Source organism: Carassius auratus, chromosome 26 (genome assembly GCF_003368295.1).
Source record: "Carassius auratus strain Wakin chromosome 26, ASM336829v1, whole genome shotgun sequence".
NCBI lineage: Eukaryota > Metazoa > Chordata > Actinopteri > Cypriniformes > Cyprinidae > Carassius > Carassius auratus.
Genome location: NC_039268.1, coordinates 16,488,994 through 16,500,479, shown reverse-complemented (window position 1 = coordinate 16,500,479; position 11,486 = coordinate 16,488,994). Strand labels below are relative to the sequence as shown.

Below are 11,486 nucleotides of genomic sequence, written 5' to 3'. Positions count from 1 at the left end.
TACATATAAGCAGAACCTCATTTTACCAAGTGAGACATGTTCCTGGGACAACATCTTTGTTGACCCTGGAACAACATTGTGATTAAACAATCAGATTTGAAGAACAAGTTTATAGATTTTGTGAAGTTTACGCTTACACTGTTAGGTGCTTGTACATCAGTGTCATTCATCTATCATTTCCTCTGATTTTAAGGATCACTCATGGTTAAGGTTTGGTTTAGGTGTAGGGACATGGTCAAGACTTCTCTTTTTTTTTAGTAAAATGTGGTTCCAGTTGACCTAGGAACACATTTAACTCAGCAATATCAGGACGTGCTTACATGTAACGTGTAATAAGGACACCAAGTGTTACCCAAGCCTTAAATCATTTAGTAGCTGTTTTATGAACTCAATGAAATTATATGAACCACTAAACCACATGGAAGCAATAAATAAAAGTTCAGACCCCAAAAAACACTACTTATGTTTAATAAAAAAGCATATTACATAAAGACATAGGATCATCCATTGTAGAAGCTGTTGTAATTTGTTGTGGGGCTTATCGTCCACAAGTTACAACATCATTGCCATAATAATTATTTATTATTTGATTTTATTACTTCTTTTTTTTTCAGTAGGGCAGAAAATGTGTACATTTGAGAATGCTAGATCTTTGAGAAATCAGCAACCAGTTGCGTTATGCAACCCAGAAAAAGAGTTTTCCAAATGCTTGGACTCTTGCTCATCATAGAGTGTATTTCTAAATAAAGAATAGCAAACAAGCGACCATTTATAACTGATCATTTCTCAGTATTATTATTAAATTGTCCAATAAATGATTAACTGAATCACTGGAACCGAATTGCGGCGTATTCTGAAGGTTCTGGTTCATATTGTGCTGTTCTTCTCGGCCCTCTTGAAGCAGCCTGGTGATTCAAAGAAGCATAAACCAGAGCATTCTCTTCTTCTCCTCTTTCTGTGCCAACAGTTTTGTGTCTACCATCTGAAACTCTTCCAGTTGATGATGATCCTCTGATGGTTGGAGTTTCACACCCACGATATGAAGCAGAGATCAGCTGATCAGAAGGGGAACGGGTATTGGGATGAGGAAGAGGAGGCAGATCACTAATGTGTGTTTCCATGTACTGTGGAAGTGAAAACATAAAAAAAAATAATCTTTAAAACCAAACCATTATTTTCAACAGATACAATAAATAGTTTCACTGAACAAAAAAAGATACCTCATTTTTAAATCTTGTTGATTTTCTCCCTACAGGGTCATCCAAGGAAAAGAAAAATAAAAGCAGAGTTTTATTCTAAATATAATAAGTTGTGTTGTAACGTATATAAGTAGAACAGTACAATTTTGTTTAAGCTCCCAAACCCCTCACCTTGGCATCTGATGATAAACAATGTTACAGTAATAACTGTCACCACCAGCCCTGCTATTCCACTGCAGATGTACACAAAAGACCAGAGCCACTCTAGATCATCAGTTGAACCTAAATTACCTAATATTGAAGGAATAAAATGACAATTAAGGGTTGTTGTCATTATCAACTTATGGTTCTTATCAACAAATGAAGATTAATTTTTCCAAACAAAATGTTACCAGTAATGGTCATGCCCTTACTTGTATTGCTTTGATTGCGTGAAACCTTATTCACCTTATTATCTATTAAAAATATAATACAATGTCCTAGTAATGTCATTATTTACATTTAACCAAATATGTGAATGTTTAAAATTTATAATTGAATATAAAGATGTCTCTTACCTGTCACAGTCACATTAATAGCATGGCCTATAGACATTTCGCCTTCTTTACATCTGTAGAAACCTGTATCCTCCATTGAGATGTTCAGAAAAACCAGGAAAGCCATCCCTTCCTGTTCTGTGATGTTCTTCCACTCAGTTCTGATGTAATTTGAATAATTTAAAGGTTTACACTCATTTCCATAGAGTTTGCACCATGAGACTCTTGGTTTCCTTTGACATCCATGTAGAGATACAGAACAGTTTATCTTCAACACGCTCATAACAGGAGCTAGAAACACTGTGTTTCGCGGCACTCTGATCACTGGATGACAATTCATCTCAGACACTAAAGGAATTATATAAAACATTTAGAAAAATTTAGGTACACCAAGAAATGCCTATAGAGATTTTAAGTAAGTTTGGTATCTGCAGTTGTGCTGTGTAATTTTCACATCACAAATTCAGTCATGAAAAAGTTGAAGCAAAATCTTCCTATTTTCAATAAGATTTTTGAAAGTACAAAGAATATCTGATATAAACAGTACTAGGCCAAATTTATAAAAACAGAAATATATATACGTATGTAAATCAGAATCAGATCCACTATTCTGTAACCAGGCATCCTCAACCTGTAAGCATAGTCTGTAAGTATAATGACATGAGCTCTTTTTATTTTTATTTTTTTAAAGAATTGGAAGGAGACAGGATTCATTAAATCTACTTGTTAATATTGGTATAAAGACTAAGCCACTGGATCAGCTATATTACACCATCTAAGATTAATTAATGATTCAGATGTAGACAATATTTAAAATTAATTAAAAAATTTAAGTCATCCAAGCAAATATTTACTAGCTACTATGGATAATATACCGTGGCATTAATATCAGGTCAGAAAACAGTTTGTCAGGTGAAAGGTTAAATAGTCACCATACACATAACACAATATTCCCTAGAAATCACAATTAACAATATATTACTGACCGGCATCATAGAACAGATCTTTATACTTACCATTTTTGGTGCCACTGACACTAAGCGATAACAGTAGGAGAGAAACAGCAAGATAACAGATGATCTGGAAGACACAGTTGCCCATAATCTAATGTTTTTATCAGACAACGTGTGATTAAAAACTAATGTCCAAAATGAGAGCTGTGCACATTGTTTGTCACGAGTATGTCTGCGAATGCGTGTATTGGAAAGACCAAGAGTGAAGTGAAAGTGTGCTGTAAGCTGTAAGTTCCACTATGACGTCTCTCACTATTTCTGCTTGCTTTTTCTTTTCTTGTACCTTTTTTATCTTCCCCTTCTTTGATCATAGATTCTTTCAACCTGTGTTGTTCCTCAGCATTTCTTTGTATGTTATAGTCGTCTTTGTGTCCGTTTTTGATGGTTGTTCTTTTAGGTTTGTTTTCTCTCGTCATTGACAGTGTCAAACCTCATCTAGTGTGCTTGTAGTGGTTTCAAGTTGTCTGAACCTTCTCCAGGTTGGTTCAGCATTCATGCTTAAAAGAATGAAGAAACAGAAAGACATTGAAATCAGTGACACCCCCTTGTGGACAATAACTGAACACCAGCGCAAACTGTCTTTTCTCTCCAAGGAGGTCTGCACAATTAGCCAGTTTGTTAGAATATCTATTAATTTAAATGGCTGTTACTTAACTGATGCAGGAATGAGAATATTGTTTTTTACCAGTCCAAGTTTGTTATTAACACATTTTAAGGTCTCCTTGAAGATATATGTGTGGCATTTACACCTGCCATTAATGTGTTTTATGTCTATATAGTATTTGTATGTTACTAACAGGAATAATTTTGCACCATCACTCCAATATGTCTCCAGTGACATTGGAAAGAGATATGATTGTACATAAGTTAGTTTTTCACCAGTACACTAGGGTACACATACAGTACATGTGATGTAAATATTGCCATCTGCATTGTACACACATACTGCACATGTAGCTGAAATTTTCTTTGGACGTGTCAGGTCATACATGACCACAGGGTGGCTACACTGGCCCAAGCAACATCAACAGTCACCTGCATTGACAAACACTTGTGGGACGAGGTTAAGAGAAAAACTTGCAACCCTACTTTAAAGTCAGCATGCAATGGAGCTTGTGTTTGTCTTTTCTTTCCTATTGTGACACAGCTTCTTGAATGAGAAAAAAAGAAATGTCAATTCTGATTTCATGTTGACTTTAACGGGTAACAAGACATTTTGATCAGGCATAACTTCTGGAGAAAAATAGCGCAAACACTGCACAAATATAAAACTTTGTAGTGCGCGAATGTCTGAATGTTTGTATGCACTGATAAAAAGTCTCCTTTTCTTGTGAATAAAATGTTTAATGTAGGCTATGTAATATATTTATTATAATAATAGCAATTTTAAATAATCACATTTATTTTACCTTTGATTTTAAACATTTTATATACATCTGCTATGCTTCTCCTGACTGACTCTTGTTCGGAATATCTTCCTGCAGGTTGCTTTATTAGGATTAAGTCAAGTGATTGTTGTTGCTGAGATGTGAATAGCACTGTGTTGATGTTTTCAAGGACTGTCAAGTTCAGTGAGTTTGTGTTGTTGTTGTTGTTGTTGCTATGACATGCGTATGTAAGTAAGACTGTCAAACTCAACTTAATCCCACTTAACTCTTTCGTGTTCTTTCTAATCACAATAAAAATAAACCACATTATTGTATGATGTAAATTATGGCTTAGATGGAGACTGGAAACTATGCAAACATGTTCTCAAAGACAGTGATTCCTTGATTATACAAATCCTGCTTAAAACAAAGTCATTCTAAATTCATGCAAATAAACACCTAGAACTAGATTTAAGGGTCCTTCACTCTGCTACTGCTATAGATTATTTGCTTTTTTGATCTGTTTTGATCTGTTTTGACAAAGCTATGTGTTTTCTGTAGTTATTTTACAAAGGATAACCACGAGGCTCCGAGACAGTGTGTCAGGATGATGACACTGATGAGTCATGGTTCTAACAAATTCATTTGAACAAATTTATCAAAGTAATATTTGCATGGAACATGCAAATCTGTTGATTCTTTAATGTCTTCAGTTTACTCAGTGATATGTTCATGTCAAGCTTATTTAAAAGAAATGCAAATAATATGTATCTTCAACACTCATTTTATTTTCAGTAGAGAAGTTAAGTCTCTCCCATTTGTTAGGTTTTGGGCTTTCCAAGCGGTTACTTCATCACTCAGAAGTTACTCATTCACTCAGTCTTTTCAGAGCTAGGTTTCAGAGCAACACTGTCTTCACCAGCTGAGTTTTAACACAATGTGATTGAAGAATACATTGCATGCCAGTAACAAGCAGACTGAATAAATACTCGAGTTTATAAATACTTAATACTTAGTTTATAAAACTGTATTGCCTGAATAATATTCATATCTGCCTTTATATTTAGCATTTCCCAGGACTATTAACTTTTTAATAGAGGTTATATATAACACTTTGATTTTTCCTTTACATTGTTTTAAATATATAAATGATATAAACTCATATAGACATACTTTTTAGAGGTTAGTGTTCTATACAGTAAATAAAACCTCCCCCATTGTCTGAAAATATTTTTTGACATGAACTGAGTTCAAAATCTGTCAGTTTTTAAAGGTACACCTTTGTATCTTATTTAATCATAAAGGATGCATAATAGTAACTAAAGTGTACATTCTAATTTATATTAATTCGTATTCATTATTTCTGAAAGGGTATTGCTGCTGGGACAGATTTTGAACCTTCTTTTGGTGTAGGTAACTTGAATGGAATGTATCTTTGAGATGACATTCAGTTGCAAACAAAATCTAAAACAATGGGTCAAAGGGATAATCCAAGACAGACTAAGTCCAAGGCAGGCAGAGAACAGGCAGGATGAGGCCAACAGGCTAGGCTCAGAACAAGGATGAATCAGGCAACAAGCAGGAATAGACGAGACTTAGGAAATGTTGGAATGACTCTGTAATGTAGCTATTGCTAACCCAGGGATAAACGAAAACCATACGCAGTACCTGAACTGTGGCTAGAGCCTCGTATTTATAGTGTGTGTGTGATTGGCTACAGGTGAGAGTGTAATCAGTGAAATGGAACATGGGAGTGACCTGGGAGAGTGAATGTAATGGAAAAGCGACCTCTGGCAATCAGACAGCATGCCATGGAACATATTGCCTAAAAAATCCAAAGTAGTTTGACCAATAACATGCAGGCATGGTACATAATCAACCAATCGTGGCATGTGAGAAGGTGAGATCTACAGAGAACGATCAAAGCAATGCAAATACACGTACATGTTAGGTGTTTGTTCGTTCATTCAACTTGAAGTTGAAGTTAATCATTCAACGGTCATTATATATCACCAAAGTACAAAGAGAGTGATTTTAATGCATGGTGAGCCGTCTGCTCTGCTCTCTATAGCGCTTAAGAGTGTCATACAATGATCGTTCTGCACAGCATAAACAGGCAAAATCTGGATATTTTAGGCAATATAAAAATCCTGGCAAGGACTCATCCTGGGAAAATGGCTCATATGGTCACCCTATTATTGTATTAATGATGCAGATGCTCCAAAAAAAAAACAAAAAATGTTTTTTGTAAAAAAAAAAAAAAAAAGTAGAAGAAGAAGAAGAAGCCTACTATAAAATATGGTGAGATATTATTTAACTTAACTTCCTCACCTTGATTTTCAGTCTCAGAGGAAGTTGAACTTCTCGTCAAAATCTCTGTTCTCCCATTTGTACGTTTTTGTGTTACAGGCTCATGATAGGGCTGAGCTGGGCATTCTATTAGAGAGATTTAATTCTCTAATAGAATAATCTCTATAGTCTTTGCATTTGACCACTTGACTGCTTATATGATGCATTTCCTGTATTTGGCCCAAGTGTTCAAGTGAGAATGAAGACCACAAGTGTGTCAAACTTTTCATTACCTGATGAGATGCACTTAGTGATGTAAAACTGCAACCCTTTGGATATAGCTTTATTTTTATATTAAATACTTTGTATTTTAAAATCAACTTCTAATTTCTGTTCAGTAGTCGCTATAACATGACACAATTTAATTATGGTGCTTGTTATTAAGTGATAAAAACTGTTGCAAATGTTGTACAAAATAAATATCACCACTACTACACTATCTTTGCACCAAAAAAACGTGCAACACTTTTTTTTATATCAAATTATAATTATATTATAACTTTGGAAATGTTTTTGTGACCTCTCACAAGATCTCGGCAAAAAAATCTTAAAATGTATTTCCTTAATGGAATGCATGACACAGCATTCATTTTCTTGGATTTTACCACTAACAATAATTAGACTATTTTTTTTTCCGGAGTGTGTTATTGTGCTGATATCTTAAAGGGGGGGTGAAATGCTATTTCATGCATACTGAGTTTTTTACACTGTTAAAGAGTTGGATTCCCATGCTAAACATGGACAAAGTTTCAAAAATTAAGTTGTATGTTTGAAGGAGTATTTCTGTTCCAAAAATACTCCTTCCGGTATGTCACAAGTTTCGGAAAGTTTTTTTCGAGTATGGCTCTGTGTGACGTTAGATGGAGCGGAATTTCCTTATATGGGTCCTAAGGGCACGTCTGCCGGAAGAGCGCGCGCGCTCCCGTATAGCAGAGCACTGAGAGCACAACAGACGTTCACTGATCAGAGCGAGAGCGTCGCGAAATATCACAAAAGAAGTGTGTTTTTGGTTGCCAGGGCAAGACAACCCTGCACAGATTACCAAAAAAAAAAAAAAAAAAAACAGCATTAAGGGACCAGTGGATGGAGTTTATTTTTACAGAGCATCAACGGAGTTGTGCAAGTGTTTTTGTTTGTTCCCTGCATTTCGAAGATGCTTGTTTTACAAACAAGGCCCAGTTTGACACCGGATTTGCACATCGTTTATTTCTTAAGGATAATGCAGTCCCAACGAAAAAGGTTCACGATCGTGTGTTGGAACTGCAGGCGGTGAGTAAAACTGCTTAAAATATCTCTGCCTCCTTGTTAGTGCGTCCGCCTCCGATCGGAGACCCGGGTTCGAGCCCCGCAGTCGTTGCTGCTGTTGCTCTCGTTCAGTTTCAGCCTCGGGATCTGATTCTGGATCATAAATAAACGGCTGAATCTGACTGTTAGCTATGGTTTGTTTTGGATGATGTTTTTTTTTTCCCTCACGGTAATGTCACAGCTTCCAAACGCTCTCAACGCAAAAGCCTACTGGCGCTCGTGATTCTTTAGCTCCGCCCACAAGTCACACCTCCAGCCGGTCGTGTTTTTCCGGGAAAAATCGGTACAGACTGTCTTTCTCTTATGACTATAATAAAACTAAAGACTTTTTGGAGTCATGAAGGATGCAGTACTACTCTATAGGTACTTAAGATTAACAGGATATTGAGTGAAAACGAGCATTTCACCCCCCCTTTAAGGACTACCATGGACAGCTGACTCCTAAAGTTTTTGATAGTCTGCATATTCTGTGTGGTGATCAGTTCACAGCAGTGATAGAAATTAATCTTTTCCAATCATTTTAAATTGACTTTTACCTTTTATGGGCTTTTTTACCTTTATAAAGCATTTTTTTTTTCTAAATGTGTGCATTATCTTTTCAGTCACATTCTTACATTGAAATCAGTCAATTAATATTATAAGTAATCCGGGCTGTTACCAAGCAAATTAAATAATTATTATTATTATACAGCACTTGCTCTGCACCATTGGTCAGCCCCCTGGAGTCAGTGGCCATTCCTCTTCCATGGCTACTCCCTCTGTCGGCTCCACCCGTGGGTCGACATTATGGCAGTGCCCTGGGTCCAGCTGGGCTCCTCCTGCTCCAAGTCCCTTCTGTCTCCTCCCTCCATCATCTCCTCCCTGGACTCTGACTGCCAGCCCCCTCCTGGATATCCATCCTCCTCCTATGCCTCCTCCCAAGTTCCCACCCATCCCTGCCTCAGATTCTCCCTGTTGTTTTTATGGTGCGAGGACAGTGAAAGCTTCAAGTGCAGTTAATTATTTATACATGCATACAGGAGAAGATGGTGTTGAAGTGCTTCTATTTGCCATCAAACCATTGTCGTGTGTGTATCCTGTCACAAAACCCAGAAGGTAAGATGGTAATAATAGACTTGTTTGATATTAGCAAAATCTGCGCAGAACCGATCACCATGAGATGCATGCTGGTTAGAAAAGTGTCCCGAGTTACGTCCGGCTTGCTCTGATGTCATGCTGACGGGTGCCAAAAAACTCTCGCGATGGAATGGCAGCTGTGTCAGACTGTGCAGTCGGGTGCTGTCACTACTCAATCCATACCGGAATCACGATTTATATTGCACATGTGTAGAAATGTGTTTACGTCTGAAGTATGATGAACAATTTACGGCAATGTCGGGTAGTTATAATATTGTTGTTGTAATACTAATGATAATGTGCTGTTTTCATGTGTTGTTGACACTACATGTTCCGCACAGAAATACTTATTTACTAGTGATTTTCTTTATATGAATACACCTTTTTTGATAAATTAAATCTATAAAATTATATTGATTAAATTGAGTAATTGATTAAATTAGCCAAAATGTAGTAAAATAAAATAAAATAAAGTTTTGTTAGACTCTATTTGGGTAATACAGATGTATATATGAAGATGTATATATGTTCGGTTCCAAAAAGCGATAAACACCATTTTAGAAAACAATTAGTTTCCGCCCAAATATGTATTGTATCTGGTTGATTTTGAAAAGTAAATTTTTTATTTTATGCAAAATGCGATATTCACAGAGTTATTAGGTCATATTTTTTCCCCCTTTTTTTCCAAACCGTGACAAAATCAGTCTCCCTTTTTTGCAGAATGAGATATATCCCCTTAACCAATCACAGCACACCATTCCCCGCATTAGACATCATTACTAGACAGTAATGGTGGATCTCTGACTACACCCGTCATCCTATTTTTACTAATCTACTTTGTACTTTATGGTTTACAAACAAGGGCTGCACAATAAATCACATTTGACTGCACATCTCTCAGTAAAGCCGGTTCTGTGATTTATAGTACTGATAAATCTCCATCACATTGCATGGCTTGTCAGTGTTTTTATTAATGACATTTATGTTTTTGTTAATACAGCACATAACACTAGTCAAATAAATAAATGTACAATTGGCAAAGATGAATGCACTGAATGTAGGGAAGCTGAATGTAAGGGAAATGTCATTTTGGAATTTTTGTGGTTTTATGTAATGTTGTTCATGTTCTTGCTCATGATTACATTTTATTTTATTGCTGTAATTAATTTATAGCATTAACAAGATGAAAACAGGAAGTGCAAAAACAGTCTAATCATGGTGCTCTTTTGTATAGCAATTTTTTTTTTTTTTGTGATTTGGTGTTATCAGATATTAATGCAATATGACGAAAGTTATGAGAATCATATGAGACAATGGCATATGATGCATGTAAAACTTAAAAAAAAAATATATAGATAAAATACATAAGGCATATCATAATGTTAGTTTAAACATTTAACCTAGATAAATGTGCACTATTACACGCATATCCAATCATTTCTGTGGAGAGTGGAAGCTGAAGTGTGCTTCAGGAAATCAGTGGAAACAAATTAAATATGCTGCCATTTTTGCAGGTAAGAATATTAATAGATAGTTATGAACTGTAAAGGATCAAGGAATGCGCTAGCCATCTCAGTATTGAACAGGAGCGCTTCAAAAAAATTAACCGAAACTTAGCTAATATTTTCCTTATACAGACATGATGAATATATCTATACAAAGCTTTAAATGACCACAAAATAAAATAATAATTCAAATCGAAGGTCAGTTTTGTATACATCCATAATCCTAAAATTCTGATATTTGACACTTGTTCGAATACTTGTCCATGCAGTTGAATTCTGACTATGGGAGTTCTTTTTTTTGAAAAACAAATGACTTTTGTTTTTGACACTGACAATCGAAAACCCCATTTGCTTGCCCACCTTTCTACTACATCTACTGTGCTACTACATGCTAAATATAAAACATTCGGTCCTTTCTACCATAGCGTTCCATCGTTAGCATACAAAGATTCTCCTATTCCCAGTCCAATTTCACAGAATATCATTAATCATTATATATATATATATATATATATATATATATATATATATATATATATATATATATATATATATATATATATATATATATATATATATAAAAAACATTGGGCTGCAGACACTCCCCTGAGGTGTTCCATTTTCTATTAAAAAGCATTTTGAAAAAGAAGAGCCTACTCTTGTATAGTTTGGTCACATTAAAAAATATTATACAATTATACATTCTTCCTTTAATTCACAATCTGTCTAATTTAATTAAAAGACCTTATTTCCAAAGCATATCGTACGCCTTTAGGGGCAGCTGTGGCCTAATGGTTAGAGAGCCAGACTAGTTACCAGAAGGTCACCGGTTTGAGTCTTGGTGCTGGCAGGAATTGTAGGTGGGAGGGAGTAAATGAACAGTGCTCTCTTCCACCCTCAGTACCCATGATTGAAGTGTCCTTGAGCAAGGCACTGAACCCCCAGTTGCTCCCTGGGCGCTGGATATATAGCTGCTCTGGGTGTGTGTTCACTTCTCACTGCTGTGTGTGTGGACTTGGATGGGTTAAATGCAGAGCACCTGTTCTGAGCATGGGTTATCGTACTTGACAACTTTCACTTCACTTTTCGATGTCTA

General features: G+C 35.8%; 1 protein-coding gene across 3 annotated transcripts; it reads right to left on the bottom strand.

Moving 5' to 3' along the window:
* Positions 1 to 455: 455 nt before the first annotated feature.
* LOC113044467 (B- and T-lymphocyte attenuator-like) lies at positions 456 to 3,225 on the bottom strand. Of its 3 annotated transcripts, none has more exons than XM_026204486.1 (6): positions 2,752 to 3,225; positions 1,757 to 2,083; positions 1,613 to 1,678; positions 1,371 to 1,490; positions 1,221 to 1,249; positions 456 to 1,124 (listed from the first exon to the last, which is right to left on the bottom strand). In XM_026204486.1, exons 1-6 carry the CDS (start codon positions 2,834 to 2,836, stop codon positions 828 to 830), a joined length of 924 nt encoding a protein of 307 aa, XP_026060271.1. In that variant the 5' UTR covers positions 2,837 to 3,225; the 3' UTR covers positions 456 to 827. The 3 variants fall into 3 exon arrangements, with proteins under 3 accessions (XP_026060271.1, XP_026060272.1, XP_026060273.1); XM_026204487.1 differs by having other exon boundaries at positions 1,613 to 1,654; positions 2,752 to 3,224; XM_026204488.1 differs by lacking the exon at positions 1,613 to 1,678 and having other exon boundaries at positions 2,752 to 3,224.
* Positions 3,226 to 11,486: the final 8,261 nt, after the last annotated feature.

What these genes read in the sequence shown, in the direction of transcription:
- LOC113044467 (XM_026204486.1), bottom strand. Translation starts at nt 2,836, where the DNA reads ATGGGCAACTGTGTCTTCCAGATCATCTGTTATCTTGCTGTTTCTCTC. An exon ending in GTTTATCATCAGATGCCAAG is followed by an intron (nt 1,250 to 1,370) that starts GTGAGGGGTTTG and finishes ATGACCCTGTAG; the next exon opens with GGAGAAAATCAACAAGATTT. An exon ending in CAACAAGATTTAAAAATGAG is followed by an intron (nt 1,125 to 1,220) that starts GTATCTTTTTTT and finishes TCACTTCCACAG; the next exon opens with TACATGGAAACACACATTAG.